The sequence below is a fragment of the Amphibalanus amphitrite genome, unplaced genomic scaffold, assembly GCF_019059575.1.
Source record: "Amphibalanus amphitrite isolate SeventyFive unplaced genomic scaffold, NRLGWU_Aamphi_draft 001222F_arrow, whole genome shotgun sequence".
Taxonomy (NCBI): domain Eukaryota; kingdom Metazoa; phylum Arthropoda; class Thecostraca; order Balanomorpha; family Balanidae; genus Amphibalanus; species Amphibalanus amphitrite.
This window is the reverse complement of record NW_024882716.1, coordinates 128601-156481: the sequence shown is the minus strand read 5'-3', so window position 1 is coordinate 156481 and position 27881 is coordinate 128601. Positions and strand designations below refer to the sequence as shown.

At 46.9% G+C, this 27881-nt stretch overlaps 1 protein-coding gene and 1 long non-coding RNA gene across 2 annotated transcripts; one reads left to right on the top strand and one right to left on the bottom strand.

Moving 5' to 3' along the window:
- The first annotated feature begins 4 nt into the window (after positions 1–4).
- LOC122371255 (kinesin-like protein KIF9) lies at positions 5–26111 on the top strand. The gene is made up of 10 exons (XM_043347430.1): positions 5–609; positions 913–1088; positions 1282–1375; positions 1834–2016; positions 2686–2874; positions 3291–3407; positions 14185–14285; positions 16686–16830; positions 23577–23753; positions 24660–26111. Exons 1-10 carry the CDS (start codon positions 376–378, stop codon positions 25737–25739), a joined length of 2496 nt encoding a protein of 831 aa, XP_043203365.1. The 5' UTR covers positions 5–375; the 3' UTR covers positions 25740–26111.
- Positions 10747–12789, bottom strand: LOC122371256. Its single transcript, XR_006254699.1, has 2 exons — positions 12555–12789; positions 10747–10862 (listed from the first exon to the last, which is right to left on the bottom strand). It is a non-coding gene; the product is annotated as an uncharacterized LOC122371256 (long non-coding RNA).
- Positions 26112–27881: the final 1770 nt, after the last annotated feature.

Below are 27881 nucleotides of genomic sequence, written 5' to 3'. Positions count from 1 at the left end.
CATCACTATCACGAACTGTTTTTATCACGAACATAAAAATATTCATCCTTATGTTTTGTTTATCTTTTTATGTGGATAATTTGACAAGCAATGCAAATAACGTATTGAAATAAAGCACCACAAAGATGAAAAGGCAGCTCAGATATTGCTTGATTTTGTTCAACGCTGTAAGATGGTTTAGAAAATAAAACAAATATGATTTGCTTACAATTTTGGTACAGGTCTGAAATGGCGCACAAATAACTGCACTTATACCTAATCTTATAGCTACGCCATTATCAGAAACATTCATTTTATCAGCAAAGCAATTTCTCTCAAGTGAAATAGACAATACAATCCTACCATCGTCCTGAAAATCATACTAACAAAAATAAAATGCCCGATCAGCCTATAACCGACAAGGAACCAACAAGACTGAGTGCTCGCGAATATAACTCACCGGAATCAACATTTCGACAAGCCGCTGATAGAAAACGGGGCCCGAAGCTGGGCAAATGTGAGCCGTACAGACCCGATCCTGTTGGCCCGAGGCCAGTCGCCACCTTCGTCCGATTTGCACCTACTTCCTGTTTCGACCATGAATGCATCAAAGTTGACAGAGAAAATAGTGTAAGTATGAATGACGTAAAACAATGGAAATGCAATTATGCCAATTGACTCTCATAATTGAAATTGCCAATTGAAATACCAATTAACTATTACTTATTAGTATAATCATATAGTTATATATTAAAACAACTAGTGGGGATTGACATAAAATGACACAATCTAAAAGACTGTATGTACCGCTACAAGCAATATTATGTAAGATACATGTTTACATATTTATCGCACACTTAATTCCTCTTGCAGTCTTTTGCGTATTATGTTAATATACAAGCCCTCGTTGTTTATTACTCGCCTTTATTTCAGACGGTGGATATCGAATGCGGGGCTGCCAACGGGAAGCTTCTGTGCTCCAAGAAGGGATTCAAGGCTCCGTCTACCACTCTAAATCGCAAGTTTTTATCATTTGGTGCCGATATGGTTTTTCTCAACGCCAGCCAAGATTATCTTTTTACGCATACAATGGAGGACATGGTCGACAAGTAAGTGGTATGGCGCTGGGGAACTGAAGTTGGCTATATGATACATACCTAATTATGCCGATGTGAAAACTGTTCTCACCGATCGATTTTCGTTCTTTTCATATCATTTGAAAAAGTCGTTGCAGCACCGACCTCGAATCGATATAACATAGGACAGCACATTGCCGTACCACTGACGATCTATGTTTGTCAGGGCTCTGAACGGCTTCAGCGGTACGATGATGGCCTGCGGTCCGGTGGCCGCCGGGAAGACGTACACACTGTTCTCGCCCGGAGAGAGGTACCCGGTAAGTTAGCCACACTCATCGCTACAGTCTACAGTACAGTATCTAGAGTCTACAGCGACACTTCTACAGTCTACAGCCGCAGTACAATCTACAGCTATGTGAAAAGCGATAATGTGAACACATATACATATATTGCACAAACCGGTTTCGATATTACTTCATCAGTGTGCAAATATATAAATAAAACACACAAAATACAAAACGGAGACGAAATAGGTACAGCAGATATTACACTGATGAAGTAATATCAAAACCTGTTTGTGCAATATATATGTGTTCACATTATCGCTTTTCACAAACGTCAAACTGTCATACCACAATCTACAGCTACCTCGACTTTTGCACCTTTTTCATAGCTCAGCTATTATTGCACTGGATCCCGAGCTGCGGTTGTGTTGGTAGCTGAGCTGCGCCAGCACTGCCTTTATTCTGACCTAAGCCACTACCATTTCCTGCAGTACCGGGGCCTGGTGGCACGCACCATTGAGCGAGTGTTCAAGACGCTAAGCGAATGGGACGAACGGACAGCGGCCGTCACCATCTCCTTCATCGAGATCGTCGGAGAGAACGTCTATGACCTGCTCTCGCCCAAGAAAAAACCCATCACCATCGTGGATAATGGGAAAACGTTTGAACTGAAGGTTAGTTGGAATCGCCATTCCGAAAGACATTTTGCTATGTACAGCCCTCTGCAAACTGCGTGGTAGGTATTCTTTCTTCGACAAAACCGAGAATAACGCGGATACTATGCTATCGGTCGCTCGGAAATCATAACAGCAAGATGCACGAGACTCCGCACCTTAGATTGGCATTATACCATCGCATTCATTTTCCATCCAGTTTGGCAACAAAACCCAAAAGTTTATATTTGCCCCCAAAACAAACTTTTGCATTTTGTTGCCACACAAGGCATATACACAAGACATATACACAAGGCATATACACAAGGCATGTACTTTGTTTAGTGATATACCCAATCGAAGGAGTAGAGCATGGTGCCTCTATTTTCAGTGAGTTCCGACCGACTGACAACATAGTCTTTGAGTTATTACTGGTTTTGTCGAAAAAAGAATACCTACCACGCAGTCTGCTGAGGACTGTACAGTATGTAGGGATATGATTCATACAGACGCTAAAAAATGAAAGATAAAATCAGTACACAAAATTAAGGTGCCAATGAAGAAGCTATGGGTCAAATGTCATGACTCATGACTGTTCGACATTTTAACAAGAGGAGAGAACAACTGTCAACATGCCTTACTCGGTGTATCAAACATGCGGTTTGACCACCACTACTCTCTGCCCCCCAGGGCATGACCCGTCTGCGCGTCATCACCGCGGAGCTGGCGCTGACTGCTCTGTTCCGGGGCTGTGCACTGCGTACCAGCCACCCACACCCGAGGAACGCGCGGGGCAGCTCCACCGGCCACGCGCTGCTCAGTGTGGGCATCGAGTCCCGCAGCCTGGTGGAGACGGAGCCGTTCGATAGACACGGCGAGGTATGTGGGGATATGGGACCTCATGGTGCCACAGGCCGGTCCAGCCTGGTCATGAGGGGAAGAGCAACAGCAACAGGTATATCGAGAGGAATATCGGCAGCGCAGGAAAAACAGCAATTCTAGCTTCTTTGGAGGCGTTTCACTCTACCATTTCATTTTGCTCCTTTATATTGACAATCGCCTAAGCGCTGCCGTACACTGGCGATAGAAGACGGATATCAATAAGTCAGCAGTCAACACTCAACCACGGTGCTACTCTCCTCTATGGCATGCCGTTTGTTTCGCCTCTAGTATTTTTGTTGTTGCCTTCAATGTTTTGCTGTCTGATAGCTCGCCGCCTGAACTCATAACCGAAGGTCATAGTTGATAAACTTTGCAGTCTGGCCATCACATGACCGCCATCTTTGTCCCGGCAGCTGTCGTTCGTGGACCTGGCCGGGTTCGAGAAGATACGTAGCTGGGAGTCGGGAACCGATCGGCCCGGGCCGGGGGTGCTGGTCGACGTCAACAAGTCCATGACCTTCCTCGAACAGGTGGGTGTCAGTGTCTCTGCTGGTACGGGTTTCTGTAGGGGAGAGAGTTGGGCTACAGTAAAACGAGGCATGTACCGCCTTTCTTACATAAATCTCTATACCGAATATCGATGCCGAATGCCGATGTCTCGATATCAATTTAAGCCGCAATCTATATTTCTCAATTACCCTATGGTAGTGAATTGGGAAGACCGGTTCATTTCGATGGAAAGTCTCCTCATTAAACGTCAATCTTTATCTACTGCATGAACCACTAAGTCCATGAAGCCAGGGGCGTCGCCACGGATTTTTGAGTGGGGGGGTCGGGTTTCCGGTCTTTGTCTTGATGGGTAGGGGGTGTTTTTAGCTACACTCCCGGTTTTTTCCTGTGCCCGGAGAAAAACCTCGGCGCGCAGCGCCGCGGAAGCAGCGGTATATCTTATTGTACATCAATTTTGCATCGTGCATAAAAATCAAGCACAGGTCACCTGAGGTCAGGTCACAATGTCATGTCAAGTTCAGTTTTAATGCCTCTTAAAACTGCAATCTTGTCATTCCTATAGATTATCTCCTGACTCCTATAAGTCTGAAATTTGGTGTAATGAATGGTATTATAAGTGCCAACAGTTCATGGATCTGGGATTTTACATCTGAGAAGTGAAGTCAGGTCAAATAGGTATGTGACCTCACCAATCATGATAAGATATGGGAAAAAGCACGATGCCTTCTGCTTTGAAAGAATATGCTAAAAACGCTAGATACTTTTGTAGCCATGGCACCTTGCTCATTTTAGAGACAAGGTGCAGCTAATGACCAGTGCAGTGACTGGAATGGTCAGTGATTAGGTCATCAAAGGTCTCTAACACATTTTCGACAACAACTTTTAATGGAGACGTTGTAGAGCGATGACAGCACCTGGAGTGTGTTCAGCTCAGTAACACAGATCGATCCATATGCAGCAGGCTCTTTTCTAGTCAGGTCATGACCTTTACCTGATGTCAAGTTTTCTATTCAAGTTCAAATTGTAAGCCATGCGACGTGTTTCGACGAAACAAAAACGATGGTGATACATGAATATCATACACATTCACTGAATCATAGGTTGTTACATAACAAATGTTTCGGCAAAATCCGTCCGTTTAGCTGTTTGGACTCTATGGTACACAAGCCATAGACCCGAAGTCATATCTGAGGCGAAGTTGGCGAAAGAGCTTTAAAAAAGCTATCGAATACGCTTTCTGTGTTGCTGTAGGCTAGCTCTTATTCGTATTTTACGGGTCGCTAAGGTAAAACGCTTACCAACGTAACGCTAAGGCATGCTTTCGGCCCCTGATCGAGGTAGAGCTTCGTGGACGAGCGAGAATGCTGCCCGTGATGAGAGAAAGCCAATGATGCCCAATTTCAAGGTCTTGGCCGGGTCATCTTAGGTCAACGCCCAAAAGTAGGACAAATCTGGCCGCCTGCTAGAACTTAGTGAGCCGTAGCTGTTATCGGGGTCCCGAGTACGAGTTTGATGTTAGTCTTGAACAAAAATGATGACTCCATGCATTTTTGGTAGATCGGGTCGGGTCAGGTCAGGTCGACCAGCAGGCTTCACTGTAAAAAAATCTTACAAGCCCCTTGTAGGAAAACCGTTGGCGCAAAAATGAGCATGCAGCGACGTGTAAAAATCGCCTCATATTTAGCTAGTAAGAGGGTACAAGCTTGTTTCGTTAGTAAATGACAAGCCCACGCCTCATAAACCGAGCACCCCCGTGTCAGCCCCTCGTTTCGTTATTCGGTACCTCGTTTGAAAACGAGGGCAAAACCAGCAGATCGGTACGCCGATTAGGCTCCTTAGCAGGACTCGCCTGGTAACCCAACCAGCTAGCGCCTGCTATTGCTGCCCAGTAGTAATACTAGCTCAATTGCGTCACCCCTCCCCCCTCCTTTTCCCCAGCCGCCCCTCCGACTGGTGGACGACCCGGCTAACGACAGCCACGACAGCGTGCCAGCCACGTTACAAAAAAACATACACAAAAATAACGTTTATTACTTATTAGCATACGATACAAAATATCTAAAGCTATACATATTACAATATCATAGCGGAGTGGTGCAAAAGCTGATTCGAGTCACCACCAATAACATTCACAAAATAATACGGTTGCATGAGACACGATCGGGCACTTCCACGGGCTTTGACGCAACGGCACTTACAACAGGCGAGTGAGCAAGTTGATCCTGCCATGTCAGGTACATTGTGCACTGTGCAGTCCATCAAATATTTGCCATACTTTGCAGATTCAAGCAAGTTTTTTTTTTCTGGGCGAGGCTTACCAACAGAAATATCGCTGGCTTCCGGTATACCTTCATGCCTCAGTCTTCCACAACTTTAAGCAACTCTGCAAACAGAAAAGAAAATTAACTGCTGATTTTAAAATATCAGTGAGGATGGCTTTATTATCTACATCAACTGACTTTTGTATAAGATACATCAATGTGAGGCAATATGTGTAGCTTACACATTTGGAAAAAAAGGCTAGACAGCAACTGAAAGAAAGTCCGTCTTCCAACAGTCGGAATTCAAACGAAACAGTGGCCCACAACGGTCAAGGGGTGAATTCTATGACGCAACATGTGTTCAGAATATTACAAAATAAATAAAATGTCCCCCATTGCTACGTAAATATCATACAATATAACGTACCTTCGAAATATCCCAGCCCGAGAACTTCACAACGCACCGTGCCACAACACAACCGCACCAACCGCCGGCAGCCGCAGAACTGAACAATGGCGGCCGGAAATGACGGCCCCGCGCCGGAAGTGAAGGACGCGTTTTAGAAGCAGTCTCAGACTCGTCGCTGCTCACCGTAGCAGGGATTTATGAGGCACTACCGAATCAAAGTCGTTTCGCCTCATTCAGCAACACGAAAACCCTACCAGGACTAGTCCGATGATGAGTTTCCGACTAGGTGGCGTGTGCGCAGGATTATATTTAAAGCACGTGCAGGGCGGTGCCTCATTAGCCGACATAATCATAATATGACACGATAATGAAACACGCATGTAACTAGCATGCAACAAGCTTCTGGCGGATTTAATTATGAGACTATGCGTAGTTTTCCGACACAGCGCGAAATCTGTTGATAAGCAGGAAGGGGTGTTAGAGAAGCATTTAAGTTATTAGGTTACCGTTTGTAACCAATTGTTTCACGAGGCCACTCTTTAACTAACAACCCTCAGGCTGATAATGTCCCTATATATAACAGCAAGGTACAATGGAGGACCGTGTAACCCACCCCTTGTCATAGAATTGGCTCGTGACATTTTTTTACAGTGTTCCTGCCGGCCATGTAGAGTGGATGACTGACAACCACCAACGATAGCTTCGTAACATGTTACATAACCATCATTTATCAAAACTAGGGGAGAGTGGGGCAAAGCGGCCACCCTAACGCTTCTCACGATGCCAACGCTTCATTTTTTAACTTGGAAAGATTCTTTCTATACCAATGTGATCCCTATTAAGTTGCCTTTTATTTCAACTGCGTTTTATTTCCAAAGGCGTTCACATATGAAAGATATTGACAAAACTTTAAACCTATGCATATTGGCCACTTTGCCCCATACCCTGGGGCAAAGCGGCCACCGGCGTCTGCTTAAGTCCCGATATGAGAAACAAAATAGTTCGATAGGCGGCGGCCGCGGCCATAACGGCCGGAGCGACACCAGCGCCACCATCGGCGGGCGGTCGGAACTATCGCAACGGATCGCACGTTAATTCAAATTATTTAGTAACAATACGTTATGCGTCAACGAAACCTTTACTGAAAATTTAAGAAAAATGCATTTCGTATTATAGCTTAATTTCATGATACATCTCGCGATGTAAATAGGTATTTCAATGGATAATTTGATAAGTAAATAATTGCATCACTTCAATTAACTAATAATATCATTGCACATATTTCGCATTCGATAAATGCCCCACCGGAATATGAAAGCCCACAAAGTAGGCTTTCTAAAAATGTGTATTAGTCACAAGTCAGTGATGGCTTATGCTACTTTTGACGCGATTGTTTTCGTTATCGGTCGATATAACATACACTTTTTCTATATTTCAATGCGTACAACCAGTGGCGGATCCTGGGGGGGGTCCACGGGGTCATGACCCCCCCCAAAAGGTCTGAGAGGGTCATTTGACCCCCCCCAAAAGCCGAAGACCTAAATGCGCTATAGACGCCGTCTTGCATGCTCAAAATCACATGTCAAACACTTCTGAGCTAATACCTTTGTTTTTCTGGATCGTGTTGCGTGAAAAGGCGTATTGAAGGCCAGAATCTTACTCATTTTTGTCTCAACCGTGCGAGCACCAGGGGATGATCCAGGAAAACTCCAAGGGGATGGTCATGAATTTAATTCGTGGTGCCCCTACCTATACGCAAAATTAAAAACTCAACGGATTTCGGCCACTTAATTTTGGTGATGTCCTATTTCCATTTTTTTATTTTGTTTGTTTTATTTTTAGTGCCCCTGGGCCCTGGCAGGTCAAAATCACGTCGGAGGCGAAAGAAATTCACGGGAATCCCAAAAATCACGTCAGGACATTCAGGGCACTCTGACCAGCCTGACAGCTAGGGCCCTTCTTACTTCCTGGGGCCTCCAGTGAATAACCGCTAGTGTCTGTGTCGGCCCCTCTGACTCCTCAGTAGGTAGGAGGCCCTCTGTAGAGGAGACCCTCTGTGGAAAGGAGACCGCCTGAATGCAGAAGGCCCTCTGAAGAGAGGAGACCCGCTGTAGAGAGAAGGCCCTCTGAAGAAAGGAGGCTCTCTGTAGAGAAGAGGCCCTCTGAAGAGAGGAAGCCCTTTGCAGAGATGAGGTCCTCTGGCTCTTTGAAGAGAGGAGGTCCTCTGTAAAGGAGGCCCTCTGAAAGGGAGAGACCCTCAGTAGAGAGGAAGCCCTCTGTAGAGAGGAAGCCTTCTGTAGTTAAGAGGCCCTGTGAAAAGAGGAGGCCCGCAGTAGAGATCGGTGGTCCTCTGTAGAGAGGAGACCCCCTCTGTGTTTTGACAAATGTTTTTGCAAATTTTTCGCGGCGCTTCGCGCCGCCGATTCATGTACATACGTACAGGTCAATATGAAATCGTGACTGTAATTACATAAACCAACCGTGTCAAATTGAATCAGAATTCATATGTGTACTGTGAAGAAACTCCGGCTTGTACTGCCATGCTAAAAGGGTGGTAAAATTTGTGTTTTGGAGCGGAGCTGTGTTTTGACACATTCTTTTGCAAATGTTCTCGGCGCTTCGCGCCGCCGATTTATACACCAATCAATAAGAGAGATCGTGACTGTAATAACACCAACCGTGTCAAATTGAATCGGAATTCATATGTGCACTGTGAAGGAACTCCGGCTTGTACTAGCATGCTAAAAGGGTTGTAATATTTGTGTTTTAGAGCTGTGTTTTGACAACTTTTTTCAAATTTTTGCGGCGCTTCGCGCCGCCGATTCATACACAGGTCAATAAGAGAGATCGTGACTGTATGCTACTAATGCATTGGGCATTAGACTAATGCATAAGTGAGGTAACTATATCTACTACTTCTGGGTTTTTAAGTCGGTCGATCCGCCCCCCCCCCCCAGTAAAAAAATCCGTGGCGACGCTCCTCTATAGGTGGGTTTCACTAACTAAAACTACTGAGCCGAGTGACTTACGATAAAACTTCAACTCAGAAACGACGAAGATCAAATGTCATTTGATCTCGACATACTCGCTCCCTACCCCCCCCCCCCCCCGGTCGTCAGAATTCATTCATCAGACCTGGCATGTCGGCCGACTGGTGACCCCCCCCAAAACGTTCCCCTAGATCCGCCCTTGCGTACAACTCAGTCAAATTTGAATGTTACGTTAATGCCCCAGTAGATAATTAAACATCAATTAATTGCCGTTCGAATGATGTTACGCATGCCTCAATGGTGCCTACCCTAAGCTACTTTTTTCTCGTGTCTTGATAAGCAAGCACTAGGCAAAATTGTGGTATCACCATAATTAGCTAATAAAATTAATGAATAAATGACACCTTCGATAAATGCCCCACCAGAATACGATAGCCCACAAAGTAAGCTTTCTAAAAATGCATATTAGTCACAAGTCAGTGATGGCTTATGCTACTTTTGACGCGATTGTTTTCGTTATCGGTCGATATAACATACACTTTTACTATATTTCAATGCTTACAACTCAGTCAAATTTGAATATTACGTTAATGCCCCAGTAGATAATCAAACAGCAATTAATTGCTGTTCGAATGATGGTACCCATACCCCCATTGCGCCTAGCCTAAGTTGCTTTTACCCCGTGTCTTCATTGCCAATCACTGGGTGCAATAGCGGTCTCAGGCCTTATCCAGGCAAAACTGATTTTTAAGGTGAGGGGACAAACGCTAAAGCTATTTCTTTCAAATTTGGCTACTTAAGCGTTTCAAATAAGAGTAAAATTGGAGAACTTCACTTACCTGAACATAATTTACTTTATCTTAAAAATTGACTACCTAATCAAAGTATCAGTAGGCATGATCCAAACATGTAGGTACCTAGGCATGGCGGCGATGGGAGATACCTGTCAGGGTGCGGGCCAGTTATTTTCATGTTCAATCTCGTCATATTGACGCAATCAACGTCGCGTACACATAGAATGTATATTCTTCGCAAGTAGCATATCAATACATTTATCACAAATCTAATGCAGTCACATTAACACATTTTGACACGCACGCTCACGCACCAGATTCTGATGCGCCAACATTTTGATAGGTGCACATTCGCTCGCAATTCAAGTCGCATAACAATTTTTAGCTGCCTTCAACAGTCGCCGGCCGCCCTGCGTCAAGGCATGTCGCATTACGTCCTGTTTTTCAACAGGTTGTTGGGTAAACACTTGCATAGATTCTGCCCGCCCAGTAGTTAAATCACAAACATGAAATAACTGAATACGAAGAAACAACGGACCGATCATGGACAAGAACACCGACAGGAACATTTTCATTAAGTTCGCAACCTCGTGGCGAAGTTAATCGAGATCACGACTTATCGTCCGATAGGTTCATGACTTTTACACACTTTTAGAAGTAGCAGTCGCAGCTGCATCCCGCTTTGGAGGCCGAGGAAATCCATGGCAGGAGGGCAAAAACAAGAACAATATGATTTTGTGACGGCCGGCTTTATATAAATTGCTGAACTCCACTTTTCGTCCCGAACAGTGATTTTTCCTCGCCATGCTATTTTACTCTGAATGAACTCGTGACTCGAGGTTTAGGAATTTCGCGCCGATTGAAGTTCGTCGGAAGCACGGAGGACGTTTCTTTGTCTAGGACGAGTGGTACGCGTGCCTCCATTGCGTGTAGCCCCACTGCGTTTCCAGCTGGCAAATCTCGGTGCTGACGATGTCCTTTAGGTCCACTAAACGTTGATGCACGTAGGCATCGCACTCATCTGGAAAGAAAAGCCAAATTGTCACAAAAACATTTTCTTCAGTGTCACTGTCATTCACCCGAAGGCTCATATTTAAAACCCCTTAGCCCTAGGTAAATAGATATTATGAGGAATTTCGGTCCCCACCAGTGAAACTTCACATTCATGCGTGAGCACTGAGCAGCCTGATGGTAATATTCTAATTTGTAAAACAATAAATACAAACTGATAACTGACACTGCCACTACTATGAATCAGCCCAGAAAAAAAGAGCATATTACCTAGGTACTTGACAAATGGGATACCAATTTCAAAGAAAGTAAGTCAATTTTTCAAAGCAGCCTGAATTAATATATGCAGGTTAGACTTAGAAGCATATGCCTACTATCTGAGGAGTTAACAAGCAGCCGTTTAATGAAGTGGGTTGCAGACTGCAGAGCCACCACAACAATTCTTGAAACTGCACATGAGTGACACATGTTCTGATTTCAGCAGCATGTTGTAATGACATTGGGTGGTAATGGCATACTAATAAATTTAGTAAGCACTGCTTGTTACATCAATGTTAAATAGGGAAGATCAATACATAATTCGGAAGCTGATGTCAAAGGTAGTGATGAAAGATCACTTCAAACAAGTTATGAAAATGTTGTGAAAGGGTTCCAAATATTTTACAAAAGGGCAGTGTCGAATGACTGCAGTGTCACAAAATTACATTAATGCTTGGGTATTAGAGGGGAAAATTCCTCTCCAAAAAAGGGATGAGGGTAGTATATTCTTGATCAGGTTAGCCCTGCCCCCACCCCCCCCAAAAAAAAAAATAAAGAACAGAAGAAGGAAAAATTGCACACTTTTCTGTACAATGGTAGAATCTGATGCGATCATGCAAGTAGATGCTCTTTCGTGAGTGGTAAATTGCTCTTGAAAGTTGGAGGTGGGAGTGGAAAAATATTTTCATTTGGATGTCTTGTTCCACCCAAATTGACAAATTTTGGGATTATGAAAATTTTGCCAAAGGGTTCCAACAAGTTAACAAAAGTGTTGTTTGAAATGAGTTATGTAAAGGCTGTGAAAAAGTTATGAAGAATTTGCAAAAGGGTTCCTTCAAAAGAGTTACGAAAAGGTTCCGAAAGAGTTACAATGAGTTAATGAAGAGATTTTATGAATGAGATATGAAAAAGTTGTCAGAGGGTCACAAATAATCTATGAGAAATTTGCTTTGAATGAATTATGAAAGGGCTGTGAAAGGGTTACAATAAGTTAATGAAAAGCCTCTTTCGAATGAGTCAGGAAAATGTCGCGAAAGGGTTGCAAATAATTTACGAAAGGGTTATTTTGAATGAGCTATGAAAATATTGCACATAGTTAAAAATAAGTTATGAAGGGTTACTGTGAATAAACTAATAAAAGGCTGAGAAAGGGTTACCATGAGTTTACGAAAGGGTTGTTTCGAATAAGTTATAAGAAGGCTGCGAAAGGGTTACGAAGGGCTTGCGTAAAGGCTTAGTGAAAGGGTTGTGACCTAACAAGTTGCGAAAAAATAACAGCAGCTTTAGGAAAAGAATATGAATTGATAAAGAAGTAACAAATTTTGTTGCAACAAGTGAGGATTGATGTCACACCAGTGGGGCTATAATTATACTCAGAAATAAAAAGCATCTCAGTCTAGTCAATGAAGACTGAAGAGCAGGCTGCACATAATTGGTGGCTTACCTCGACATCACTGGCCGACTCACCCCTTCCACTACATTGATCGGGCGATTAAACACCTTTTTCAAATAACGGAAACTCAGAAGAAACGTTTGAACCGCTGGAAATGCCGAGAAATTGGCGGCAATATACACTATACAGGGAGGACACACTGCGCAACAAATGTCTCATAAGCGCATGGAACGTATGCAGTTTCCAAAGCTCTTGATAATATCAAGAACATGTTTTTTTTTCTTCTAATCCCCATCTGGCCAAATGTCCGCCTTTACACGGGGCCTGCACCCTAACGTGCCTCGTGTACGACTAGGGTATTTGATGGTGACAAGGTTAAGCGAGGATGGATGTTTACTTTATCATCTTCCATCTGTGGGTAAACAAAGAAAGGATTTTCATGAAAAAAACATTTAATTGCATTATTTGGTAACTCATGCAACTGAAAAGTGGCCAAGATGAATGCATGACAACACATTTGAATATAAATAATGTTTTTTATCCAGATGGAAGCAACTTATGGCCAATTGGGGGGTGGCCACTTTGCCCCGGCCACTTTGCCCCGCGCATACCGTCCGAGACAAAAATATTCCAGTTTAGCTATTAGTGGGGTGAAAAACATTAAAATTGGTAGAATACATGTACGATAACCATGCAATGCATGGACAAGAACGCTTATAAAAATTCCAAACGGTTATGGAATAACATAACATTTAAAAATTGTAAACATAGTTGGTAACCTGGCAAGAAATGCTTTTCCGTGTTTCACAGAACAATGGTGATGGGCCTGAAACCCCGGTCTGGCTCATTCGAACGACCGTGAAGAGAAGTATAATTGGAAACCATAAATTGGAACTGACGCCAGCTATGAAGGGCTAAAACGATGGGTGGCCGCTTTGCCCCGGGTGGCCGCTTTGCCCCACTCTCCCCTACTTCAAACGGTTCAAACGGGCGCTAAACTCGAAATCAGCCCCAAAAACCACACTTGTAAGTGGATTGTGGAAGCAAATAAAACTCAAAAAAGTTAACCAAGGTCATCCATATTCGAACCAGGATAAGTGTAAAATTCATTAACTCGAGGTTACTGGAAGTTTCGTTGCAATATACTCCTTTTAGCGCGTCTTATTAGGAAAGCCCCAGAGGGATCCACCATTGACCCCATTTCCCCTATGCAGGCAGGTCCGAGGGTAGCAGGGCTGAGCTAGCCAGGTACCTCGTAGTTACTGATACGTCATCCGACGAATCGACTGCAACCATTATTTTGACAATCAGACGAAGGCTTGGATCAGTTTTGACGCGCTCGCTCATTTGAGGGGTAAAAGGGGACTAGAATCATATTGTCATGCTGATGTTCTAGCCCACAGCTTATTGACCTATAAGTAATAGGGACTAAGGACCTCTTGAAGCGATTCTGAATCTGACGTTGTATTTGTTGATGTTGCTGACGCCAACTCCCTGACATGATAGCTAAAAATAGCATACTCAGCATCGCCAAAAGTGGGGGGTCGACCCCCCGGTTCTGACGAGTGGGGGGGTCGCGACCCCCCCCCCGACCCCCCCGTCGGCGACGCCCCTGCCATGAACGGATTAAGCGATCTTTCACATTTTTGTTATTTATATGGATACTGTTGATGTGTTCCAGTTGATTATGTCCATGGCCGACAACCGCTCCTACATGCCGGTGCGAGTGTCCAAGCTGACTCACATTCTTCGCTCCAAAATTGGAAATCAACGAGACACAAGGTTCGTATAGCCGATGAGCAGGGGCGTCGCCACGGATTTTTGAGTGGGGGGGTCGGGTTTCTAGTCTTCACCCGATGGGTAGGGGTGTTTTTTTTGCCACACTTCCCAGTTTTGTGCGTGCGTATGTGCATGTGTGCGCGTGTAACAAAGCGGCGCGCAGCGCCGCGAAATTTGGTATAACCTATTAGGTAGGTATACCTACCTACATCACTTGCGTAAAAATTATCACTGGTCACTTAAGGTCAGGTCGCCATGTCAAGTTCAGTTATACGGTATACCTCTATCAAACTTTCCCCTCTCGCCATTCTTGTAGCTTTTCTCCCATAACTTCGAAATTTGGTACACTGTATACCTAATGTATGGGGTTATACGTGTCAGCAATTCATGATCCTGAGGATTTACATCTATGATCTGCAATGGAGGCAGGTCAAATACGTGACCTCATCATTAGAAAATAATGAGAAATTATAAAAAGCACGAATGCCTCCTGCTTTGAAAAAGTTCGTCAGAAACGCAAAATATCTTTGGAGCCGTGACAAATCAGCTCATCATTGCCAGGGACAGGGTGCAACTTATGGCGAGTGATGACTCGAAAGGTCATTAGTGGAAATGTCCATCGATGGCCACCAGCATTTTTTTTTCTACAACTTTTGACGAAGACGCGGTAGAGCGATGACAGCACCTGGAAGGTGTTCGTAGTTCAGCTCAACAACACAGATCCATTCATATGCAGCAGGAGGTCCTTTTTCGATCAGGACATAACGTTGACCTGAGGTCGTTTTAACGTTAATTCTGAATGGTCAAATTTTAACTCATGTGACGTGTCTCAAAGAGATAAACACAGTGGTGACAAGACAACATATGTAAGTACCATACAAACTCACGGAATCTAAAGTTATTGCAAAGCAAATGTTTCGGCAGAATCTGTCCAGTTAGCTGTTTGCCTTCTATGGGCAAAACATAGACCTGAGATGAAATCTGACCCGAAGCTAGCGAAAGAGCGTTGAAAGAGCTATCAAATATGTTTTCTGCTTCACTGTAGCCCTTCTATTGGTGGGCTCCCAGTCGCTAACTTATAACGTATACTAAAGTAACGCTGATGTATGCTTTCGACCCCTGATCGATCTAGAGGTTTGCGGAAAAAAGAGTATGCTGCCCGTGACGAGAGAAAGCCGATGATACCCATTTACAAGGTTTCGGGTCATCTCAGGACTCAGGTCATCGCCAATACGTAGGGAAACTCGGGACCTGCTAGAACTTTGCGAATGTAAGTTGTGATGGTTTTTCGAGGTTCTGATTACGAATGTTATCTTAGTTTTGAACGAAGATGATGACTCCATGCATTTGGGGTAGATCAGGTCAGGTCAGGTCAGATCGACCAGTACCTAATAGTGGATGACCACCACCCATTGCTTCCTAACATGTTATACATATGTATAAGCAACACAACTACTTCTTAAATGTTCAGATGGGCGCTAAGTTCAAAATCAGCTCCAAAAACTATCCTTTACCTAAATTAAAAGCATGTTATGAAAAAGTGAACCAAGGTCATCTTTATTCGAATCAGGGATATCGATTTATTTTTAAGTAGGTGATTAACACGAGCGCACCGGAAGTTTCGTTGCAATCGGCTCCTTTTGCGCGACTTTTTTGCGAAAGCCCGAGACGGTTTCATCTGACTCCCTTTCCCCTACATGTGCACTGTACAGCTAGTTGTGCCGATAGCCATGGGGCTGAGGCTAGTTTGTAGTTTTGTAGTTAGGTACTGATCCGACGAATCGACTGCGACCATTTTTTTAAACGATCAGACGAACGCTCGGGGCAGTTTTGGCGCGTCCAATCCTTTGAGGGATAAAAAGGTACTAGAATGGTGGCCACTGGCCACTTAAAAATATTGTTGTGCTGGTGTTCCCCGCCCACAGCTAATTGAACTTTAGGTAATTGGCTAATTGGCTTTAGGGAGCTCTTGAAGCGATTCTGAATCTGATGTACTTGGTGGTGTTGCTGACGCCTGCTTCACTGACATAAAAGCTAAAAAAGCATACTCAGCATCGCAAAAAGTGGGGGGGTCGACACCCCCAGTTTTCAAGAGTGGGGGGGGGGTCACGACCCCCCCGACCCCCCCGTCGGCGACGCCCCTGCCGATGAGCATAATATATGTTCCTCTATTGACCATCATCTTTTCTATTATCTTGATTATTTTGACTCCTTCATCAGCCCAAAAACATTGCAAATAAACTGACTTATCCGATAGTAGTTATCAAACGTCTGTCGAATGTCGACATAGCATCAGGCACATGCAAGGGGATACTGCTCAATCTTGGATGTGCCCGTTGCAGACTGGTAGTCTATGTCAGTGGAGTAAACTCCTTAGTTCTCATGGTGTCTCTTTTGTTGCAGACTGGTGGCCTGTGTCAGTGGTGAGCAGGGTCACCTGGCGGAGACTCTGGCCACCCTGAGGTTCGCTGTGCGTCTGCGAGGGGTCATCTGCGCACCCAAACAGGAGGTCATCGACGACCCGACGCTGCTGCTCTCCAAACTCAAGGTCAGCTCATATCACAGCAGTTATATTGCTGTTAGAGGAATGTCTTGTCCCCCTCATTGCCAGGAGTGTCACGCTCTTGCCCTCCTCTGTAGGTGTAGGCTTGTGTGTTGTCTAAGCATGCAGCATGCAGCTATTTTACTACTTCATCCAGGGTCTCCGCCACCAGGGAGGGGGTTCGCGGAGGTCTAGCCCCCCCCCAATAATTTCACTTCCCCTAATGCATCCTAGTGTAGGCGGGTGTGCATTTTTTATCGCCTTCCAATTCTGAAACCTTGGCGGAGCCCCTAATTTGACTCAACATAAATTTATATCGCCTATTCGCGGACAAAAGTAATTCATAACGTCAAATTAATAATCGCTATTCTTCTTGTCAATTTTTTGTTTGTTTGTTTTGTTTTTTTGTTTTGTTGGGTTAGGCCCTTTCGGTCCAATGAGACCATTTCAGAGCCGGGAGGATGACAGGATATAGGGGGAGACATTGGTCTGGGCAGGCACCCTAGTGAGTCGCCGGGGCTGAGCCCGTCCAGAGGACAGGCCACCCAGCCCCAAGGCACTCACTGCACGCCGGGTGCAGACTGCACCCGGCTACGGGGTGCGCTCCCTCGGGAGCAGCGGTGCCGCTCCAAGGGAGCAGCCCGCATGAGATAAAGTTGCCTGTCCAGCCCGGAGGGGGGTGCGGCGTGGAGGAGAAGGATTTCAGTATCCTGAGGATAGAAGCACGGAACGGGTGTCTTGTCAATTTGCCGTTGAAATGTTCTTGCTCGATGGGAGGTTCAGGTGCCACGGTATGTATGTAGAGAACTGTTGGTAGGTACTTGGGGCATTCCACGATAGATCGTACCACTTTTTTCCAATTTGACACCCTCATCTCTCGGAATTTGACGAGAATTGGTCTCAGGGGTAATCAGGGGCTCTGAATCCACCTGTAACAATTTCAGGATTATCAGATAAGTATTTTTTGAGTTATGGTGTATAACATTTTTTGGATCTTGCTTTGCAGCGCTAAGTTTGGCGGGCTGTAACTCTAAGACGGATTATTCAAATGCCAAATGTTATATAACATTGAACTTGCAATGAAACAGAGATTAATATGTATTTTTGAAATTTCGAAAAATATGCTTTTTTGATAAATGACATATCGAGTTTTCTTTCATTTGTATTTTTTGGACTTTGGGACCAAATTTTTTGGAATTTTTATTTCTTTAAAAAAATATTTGGCTAATTGTTAAGAAGTATGCAAAAAATTAGGAAGGTGTTCTTTCAATAAATGTATTTATTTTACGTCACGATAACGGTTTCGAATAGTGATTTCGGGAGGGGAGCTTACGAATGGCGTGGTAAAGCTGCCTAGTGACATCACGGGTTACTGAAACTTCAATTCAAGTCTGAGTCATCTGAAAAAAGTGAAAAGAGGGTTCATTCAACCCTCTTTCCTATAAGCGCGAGGGTGAAAAAGGCCGTTTGGTTCTGACATTGTTTTGGACGCCAATGACCATAGCTGTCCGAGATGAAAGTTACAGGACGCATACATGGTGTCCTCAAGAGGTCTCACAACTTGTATATCTGGGAATTTTTCAAGGTTACTTGAGGCACGTCACTAGGGTCGTACGAGTTTTTCGTCAATAACTCCCGATCAAATGGAGCTAGAGAGTCGGGAAAGCCACCAATGGACTCGGGAAGACCTTCCGAATCGAATGATATGCCATATGATACCCTTTGCCCAGCTTCGTGACTTGAGGGGCTCTGACCTGACCTTGACCCGAGGTCAACTACTTAAGTTGACCTCACCCTAGCAAAAAGTATACCATTCGATGCACCTGAGCTAGGCGAACACAATGATGCCAAAATCGCGGCTCTGCGGCCATTTTTTGCGAAGTTATTTACTAAAAACCGAAGCCGTAACTTCAGTCACGTGACCTGAACTCAGACGCCACCGGTTAACCTGAGACCTTAAAATCGGGTACCAATCGCTGCGACTTGTAACGGCACATACGCTCGTTTTTTCCGCGAGGCTCTAGCTCTATTAGAAGCGAAACGGCGTGCTGGGGTCGAATCAACCCCTCCGAAACCCATTTTGTTTGCGGGAAAATGAGGAACTTATAGAAAGAACACCTTTCTAATTTTTTGCATGTCGATTTGCAATGACATGAAGATTATTTTGAAAAAATAAAAATGTGAAAAATTTTGGTCCCAAAAGTCATTAGAGGCAAATAAAAAAAGATTAAGGTTTTTGCTCAACAATGAACTTTTTTCTTTGGAATTTTCAAATAGTAATATTAATTTTTGATTCATCGCAAGCTTAGTGTTGTTTACTTTGTGTTGGTTGCTTAACCCGTTCTTGAGTTATAGGCCATCAAACTCACCGTTACATACCGAAGTTAAAAAAATGTAATGCAATATAACTCAAAAAGTTTTGATCTGAGAAGTCTGATATTTTGCCAGGCGTCTTTGGGGCCTATGATTACCCCTAGGACCGATTTTCATTAAAATCTGAGAGATGAGGGTGACGGGCCTGGTACGATCTATCGTGGAATGCCCCACTTGGTACTGATCTGCCTTGGTGCAATAATAATTTAAACGATTTTTTTTTTGTAGGTTTTGCAAAGCCAAGAGGATATGAGGACGAGGTGCCTACTATTTACCGTGGACCGCTCATTTTTAGAAGAGCGCCAGCTCCCAATATAAAATAACTTAAATGCACAAGTTCAGACTCAGTCTCGCCTCACCCCAATAGCATGTGTCCCTTTATCGGCGTAAGCGGCTACCACAGCGCTCGTAGCACCCCTTGTTGGAACCAAAGCTCACCAGCCTATCTCACAGATGTCGCTGAGGGCTCCTATCCGGGTCAGTCGGCGGTCGCGGCGGCTGTCGGGCCGGCCGAAAATCATTTCGAACAGCACGCACGTTCAGCGACTCAGAGCAGCGGGCCGACTCGGACATCTCTGTTATCGCACCATCGTGGGTCTGTCGGCCCTGGTTCGATCCGGGCCCGGTCGGTATGCCGTCGGCTCGCGGTCCTCGGCGGGTGAGGAGAACGCCGCCTCCTCACGGCGCGGCGGCGGCGCGGTCACCGGCGGCTGACACGCACCAACACACGCTGACCGCAGGCATGTGCCAGCCATGTTCGTCCGCTAGTTCTCGAGAAAGTGGAATCGGGACGCCTGGCTATTGTTATTGAATTAAACGATGAAGAATTGATGCAAGGTAGGTATGAATACGCATATCAGGCGGGTGCAAAAACCGCTGGATAATAAAGCATTAAAGCGATTCGAACTTCTGGCCACATCGAACCTGAGCTCCAGGTGCATCCAAACATTTCGTTTGCCGCACCTATATTACCATGGCATTTTAAGATTTTTTTGAAAATGTTTCGGAATGACAGCACTGAAAAAGGCCGCTGAATTTAGGGTCCGATGGGCGAATGAAGCTTTTTCAAACAGATGCTTGTTAACGGACGAGGACATAAAAATCATGAGACAGTTTATTGGATGAATCAACGACCAACGTTGAAACGAGCACAAATACCAAAGGAGTCAGAAAAGGCTACTGGTAAGACCGATGAATGATCATACGGATTTATAAAATGTTGGTATTGTGCATGCTCTGTATCCGGTGACCTACACCATTTAGTGGAATAATCTCCAACCTCTGTCCACCTGGTCGCTCTGTGCTGACCTAGGCTCTGAAATATCTAACCGCTGACCACACAAACCACCGGCTGATGACTACACCCTGACCACAGCGACCAATGAGTCTAAATTTGCTCCTTGGCTCACGAGTTCGGTCCGATTTCAGTCGGACCGAACTCGTCTTTTTCAGCTGAAGCCGGACTGCCCACCGCCCAATATAGGATCTGAGGGCATTTTTGGACCAAATTGAGGACCCAAGGTGGACTAATGCCCCGCAGCTAGTTATTTATAATTTGTACACTTGCATGGGCACTGGGCGGTCCGCCCGTGGATCTGCCGGCCCGTGCTCGACTGCGAGCTCAGCGCCCAGCTACAACAGGACTGATCCGAGCTCAGCCGAGCCAGCGGCCGAGCTGTGCTGATGGTAGCCACCGATAGCGCGGCGGGCACGCGAGCTCCGGTACTAAGCTCAGCCGCTGATCATCCCCGGAGTCAGAGTCAGAGTCAGAGTCAGAGTCAGAGCTGTAATGGCCACCGATAGCGCGCGGGCACGCGAGCTCCGGTACCGGGCTCAGCCGCTGATCATCCCCGGAGTCAGAGTCAGAGTCAGAGTCAGAGTCAGAGTCAGAGTCAGAGCTGTATGGCCACCGATAGCGCGGCGGGCATGCGAGCTCCGGCACCGAGCTCAGCCGCTGATCATCTCTGGAGTCAGAGTCAGAGTCAGAGTCAGAGCTGTAACGGCCACCGATAGCGCAGCAGGCGGCGCCAGCGCGCGAGATGCGGCACCGAGCTTAGCCGCTGCTCATCTCCGAAGCTAGAACTGAAGCCATGGACAGAGCCGGAGCCGGAGTCACAGGCAAAACCAGAGCACAAACTACTGAGTCGGAGACTGAGCCAAAACCTGTCTCCAGTTCTAGCTGGTCTTGACACAATGCCCAAATGACTTGTGGGATCACGCGAGGCTAATTATTTTGTTTTCAACATGTGCGTCAGGTGTTTGTTTCTGCAGACAGCCAGTCATCGTGGCAGTTACTGCCACTGGTCTACGCTTCCACCATGTAAGCCCCACCCTTACCGGCATTCCAGAAGCTATCCCCTTTTTTGCTTTGGACGGCATTATTTAATGCTGTCAACTGAACGTCACGCCAATTTGCGCGTGTCACTCACCTGTCACCAATGAAGAGCCTTATCAAGCCCGGGCTGGCTTGTTAGCCTGCACCCATTCACTGTTAGTAAACGTTCACATCGGGCTAAGTTGGCTGTGGCGAGTCATGCTACACATAGGCGGAATGTGAGCTACATTTCGGTTTAGCAATCCAGCTTCTCTGAAATGTGAGGAATCGAACCACTTTTTAGATGCTGCTCTGAAAAAAAAATAGTATATGCTTTCAACCGCCTTTTTGTAGGTGGATACAATCTAATCCTCTAAGACTGATATATTCATGCATGAAAGTATGTACCTTACAATACATGGCATGGCGCTTACTCCATCTTGTCCAGCCATGGACCCTCGCCGGCTGGCGGCTCAGCACTCAAAATGACACACTTGATTTCATAACTGCTCTGGCCGTGTGCAAGACCCATCGAAGGCCTAGTTTTCCTAACAAAAGCTGACTTGCCTCCTGGTTACCTGAAGAAAAATGTCATATCATGCAAGCTTTGCTCAGTTTGCCGTGTGTGACTGCATTCAAAGACCAGTAGTTGGCAATTAAAGCCCGATTATTGGGTGAACAAAGGCACATAAAGCGTTCTTTCGGTCCGGTCGGTGCGCGGTGGCCCACCTACCTCGCTAGCCGTTTTTCCGGACCGGCAGACGGCTGAAACTGAGCTGCCCTGCAACCGGGCCAGCTGCAGCGGCGGCAGCCCCACGTTTTCATTAGGACTGACACTCGCAGGCCGCTTGCAAAAGAGGAACATGATTTGCAGCACTAAAACCAAAATAATGTAACATGTCAGCTGGAATCCGATCGATCGGAAAAAGGCTGAGGTCTCAATCAGGCAGGTAGGCGGTCGGTGGAGGGAATTTCCGGGACTGCGCCCGCTGAGTTCGGACAGTGACGGACGGGGGAGACCGTCGCGCTCCGTCCCGGGCCGGACAATTCACTGCACTTTGTCCCACTCTGGGGCCATGACTGGTTGGAGAACGTAGTCATCAACGGCAGTTCCTAGCAACGTTCCGTGATCTCGGACTGGATGCTCGGCTTGAAGCTCACGTGTTGAAGGCTGGGAGAGCGTTTATGGGTTGCCCTGGGCCTGCATAGTGGTTACTTCTTGCCCCTCAGAAAACTAGCGATGATAGGTATAAGATAACTTTAGAGTCAGTATGGCGGTGCTTTCTTGAGCCGAATCGCTCACTCGCTGGTGACCTATGGAATTATGAATGAGTATGAGTATTCCATGGGTACTCTGCTCTCTGCCAAATTATAGGTTAGTTATATGTACTGTAGCAATTGTTTCAGCAAAAGACTTATCGTCAAATTATAAATTAATGTATTGAGTTGATCAATGGTGGTCTAAGCAATGTTCTGGCGTCTGCAGAAAAAAACTCGCGTGCCTGTGACCTATCCTGTGACTTGTGAGCCAGCCTGTTACCCATCCTGTAGCCCAGCCGGTGGCCCATCCTGTACCCCATCCTGCAGTCCAACTCGTGGCCCATCCTGCTCCCCATCCTATAACCCATCCTCTGAATCTTCCTATAATCCGTCCTGTGCCCTGTCCCATGTAAACCCTCCCATCCTGTCCTGCCGTCTACAGAAGGACCTGACTTGCCTGTGATCTACCTGTGGCTCATTCTGCAGCCCACTCTCTGAACTATCCTCCAAGCTATCCTGTGCCCCATCCTGTGACCCTTCTCGTCCTGTCCTGTCGTCCACAGAAGGACCTGACGTGCCTGTGATCTGCCCGTGGCCTGCATGCTCTAACCGGTCCTGTGATCAGTCCTGTGCCCCGTCCTGTGACCCTTACCGTCCTGTCCTGTGCCCTGTCATATGACCCTTCCCGCCCTGTCCTGTCGTCCACAGAAGGACTTGACGTGCCTGTGATCTACCCGTGGCCCATGCTCTGAACCGTCCTGTGACCTCTCCTGTGGCCCTTTCCATCTTGTTTTACCGTCCACAGAAGGACCTGACGTGCTTGCGTCAGGAGCTGGACATGCAGGATATGATGGCTCGCAGGGCGCCCAAGATGCACGGTGACCTCTCGCACCAGGAGCGGGCTCTGGTGCAGGACCAGGTGGAGCTCTACCTGGACGGAAAACTCGAGCAGCTCCAGGTCGTCAGCGTCAAACAGATCGAGGTGCGTCAGTGGCAGAGCTCGAACCATGGGCTGAATGTTCATTGTTCCTGTATTGCTCAGCGTAAAACTTGACACAAAATTGTCGTCTTGAGTTCGGTCAGGCCGAGTTTGTTGGTTGACAGCTTTGTTTAACTCTAGCAAGATTGTGTACCATGCACATTTTTATACAAATGTTTATCTCCAAAATGCCTTGCTTACTACCTGAGTGTCAATTTGTGAGGACTTAGGACACATAATTTTCTTCGATAAAGATAGGTAGGTATGTTCGGTGCTACGCATCCCTCAATGGACGGGCTGTCTCGGCCAGGCGTGAACAATTTCAACGGCTGAGCCCGTGCATCGCGTCACCACTGACCACATAGCTCACTCAGCTGCGTGACCGGGTCAAACGAGGCCCCATTTTTGCAATCAATGCTGCTAATGAGGGCCGGCAAACAGTCTATCGGCACGACATGAGCGGGCTGCACCTTAGTTCTTGGCACCGTTCGTACGGTACGGTGGCGGCAGTCGGACTGGAATGCCGCTAAAAAGTCGTGTACGGGCAGGTCTTTAATCCTAATTAGTAGAGCCCGCATCCACGCTACGCTGACCGATTAAATAGCGCTCCAATGTTACGTGGTAAAACAACTGTTAGGGGTTGTAGAACTGCATAGCAAACATATGGGCAGCGGTTTTCGAAGCCGAGACAATTTAGTGGGGAGTGTTTAGCGTCTGATTAGTAATTTTATTCGCATAGTGACTGTAGATTAGTTCATGTCTTGGGAGCTTCCACTTGGATTGATGGTGGAAGAGCACGTAACCACAAATTGGCCGTATTTCTGTTCTTCGCCGTGCCTGCCATTATTTGTCTAGCATGCGATTCGCCTCATTAGGGGCATTATGACGGGCCTTTTGCGCCATTCACAGGCCGTGCTCGAAGCGGTGAAGACGACCCAGGCGCGCCGCGAGACGACTCTCCGCGAGCAGCTGACTGCCGAGCTACAGCAGCAGATGCAGCAGCAGCTGCAGCAGCTGCAGCAGCAGCTAACGGCTGGCCCGCAGCCGGTGGCGGCCTCCGACCCGCGGCCCAGCGTGCCCGCCCACGGGAGGGAGCGCGGCAGCAAGCGGCGGCCGAGCCGGGGCCGCGTCGGCCGCGGCGAGACCGACGACGATCGCAGCACGCCCGGCGACCGCAGCCGACGCGACGAGCGCACGCCCGGCGCTGCCTCTGCCGACCAGAGCGGGCCCGGGTTCGGGGTCGGCGTGGCCGACGGCCGGCCGAACGCAGCCGCCGTGGCCATGTCGAGCCGTGGCCGGGGGAGGGGTGCGGGCGGCCGGGCGGCGGCCAGCTCCTCTCCACCAGCCAGCGTGGCCGAGGAGCCCGTCGAGGAGGCCGAGGTACCCCCGCCGACCGACACGGCGCCGGCCACCAGCCAGGAGGCGCTCCGCCAGCTGCTGGAGGCGGACGGCGGTCAGCTGCAGGCGGAGCTGGACCGCGCGCAGGGCGCCGTCGCAGAGCGTCACCAGCTGTACGCGGCGGCGTCCCGGCAGCTGTGCGAGCTGCGCTGCCAGCACAGCAGCCTGATGGCCGAGCTGCAGCTGCTGCAGGCCGAGAGACACGTCCAGGGCGAGCGCTACGACGCCGAGGATAACCTGGTGCTGAGCGCTGAGGAGCGGCAGCTGACGGGCCGGCTGCGGCGGCTGTCCGCGCAGCTGGCCGACTGCCAGGACAGCCAGCTGACGCTGCGCCGGGAGCTGGTTGAGGCGCAGCGGCAGCTGACCGAGCGGCGCGCCGCGCTGGCCGCAGCGCTGGCCGACTTCCGTCTGCGCCACAACGTGGTGCCGGAGGAGCAGGGCGCGGCGGGAGCGGCCAGGGTCTCCAGTGACACGGCCGCCTCGGCTGGAGTGCAGCACCCACCCGGAGCTGAGCCCGGCGCACCCGGTATCTACTACACCGCCCAGAAACGAGCGCGCGCCCAGCTACGGCGCTCGCGCTGCGCAAAGTAACCGATACTCACCCCGTTTGGATTAACAGCTGCTACACTGGAAAATTTGTCCGTCTCCTTCTGTCCTTTTGTCCCTCAAGTGTAGCATGCAGTCAATCACTCTTCATCCGCTCAACTTGCTAATCTATCTGAAGTGGCCCGTTTCATCAATCTCGTGGTAAGCATTTGTAAATGCCTGTTTGGCTGGCCCCTTATGTCCGAGAGGAATCCGTCAGACATGACAGCCGTGTCCTCTTGCGGGCAGCGGTAGCTTCTGATGGATCTGATACCACTAACTAGCCTCTCAGAATACCGATATACGAGCGATAAACTCCTATCGAAATCGACTACTGAGTCGTGTAACCACCGAGCCTCTAATACATGCCAACGAAGACGTGGCCATTTTACGACATTCCCGGTGACATCAGCGGCGAGCATGCAGGATTCAGCGACAGCCGGTGATCACATCTCAATCACGGCTCCCGGACAGGGCTCGGCTCGCCGCAGTACTGCCGGCGGCCGCGGCCCGCGCTGGGCAGACGCTCCTCTAACCGGCCTCCTCCGCCCCAGTCGGCTCAATCACACTCCTAATCACCGCCACATGCAAATTGAGCCATTGAATCAATCAGTGCGCCCGGCTAATGGGAATTAATACGTGCGGCATTCATCATACGTCTTCGGTCTTTGTTCTCGGCCGACTGCCGGCGCGGTCGTGCACTCCATTTCGCGGCGGCTGCCAGTTGTGGCTGATTAATAAAGGTTCGATGTGAACCGGCCCTCTACTCAGTAATCGTAGCGCCCCGATAGAAAGACAGCCGGTGAGCAATTGCGCATGGATTGAGACAGGCAAGGAACATGACAGAAGGCATACGAAGTTTTAAGTCAGAAAAGTTTCCAAACGGAAAGATAATGAGAAAGGATGTGTGTTTGTGTCCTTGATGGTATGACAATAACGTTATGAAGGATATAGAGCTTAGATCTATTGATTTTTCTGTCCTGTGGTTAACAGCTATGGAATGTTTGGGGGAGGAAAGGAGAAAGGTCCAAAGAGCTCTAAACTGCAATTTACAATGAGAGGGGGTTCCGGACACAATATCGAAAAGCAAAATATCGAATAGCAAAATATCGAAGACAAATTATCGAAGTGGCAGAATATCGAAAGCAAAATATCGAATGCGCAAAATATCGAAATCGCAAAATATCGAACCGCAAAATATCGACATCGCAAAATATCGACATCGCAAAATATCGAATTGCATAATATCGAATTGCAAAATATCGAACTAGCAAAATATCGAATAGCATAATATCGAAATACAAAAAATATCAGAGTTTTCCAAGTCTGTCATGGACCCGCTGATTGCTCTTTGAGGCCTACAGATAACAGAGGGCCCGATGAGTTCGACAGAGCTCCAAGGAGTCCGCAGAGGGCCATTTCAAGTCGATATTTTACCTTTTCGACACTTTGCGTTCGTTATTTTGTCTTTTCGATATTTTGCGTTCGATATTTTGCCTTTTCCATATTCTGCGTTCGATATTCTGCCTTTTCGATATTTTGCGTTCGATATTTTGTCTGTTCGATATTTTGCGTTCGATATTTTGTCTTTTTGATATTCTTCGTTCGATATTTTACCTTTTCGATATTTTGTCTTTCGATATTTTGTCTTTCAATATTTTGTCTTTCGATATTTTGTCTTTCGATATTTTGTCTTTCAATATTTTGTCTTTCGATATTTTGTCTTTCGATATTTTGCGTTTCGATAGTTTGCGTTTCGATATTTTGCTTTCGATATTATGCTATTCGATATTTTGCTATTTCGATATTTCGCAATTCGATATTTTGCGATTCGAAATTTTGCGATTTCGATTTTTTGCGATTTCGATATTTTGCAATTCGATATTTTGCGATTTCGATATTTTGCAATTTCGATAATTTGCGACTTCGATATTTTGCTTTCGATAATTTGCGTTCGATATTTTGCGCTTCGATATTTTGCGTTTCGATATTTTGTCATGGAAGCGTGCATCTTATAGCAACGTGTCCTGGGATTCGGTGTTGTGTCCATGAGTCCGTTGGTGTGTCCAGGGGTCCGGTGCTGTGTCCGGGAGACCGCAGTGTGTCCGTATAGACTCTGCAGTGTGTCCAGGAGCCCGCTGTTGTATC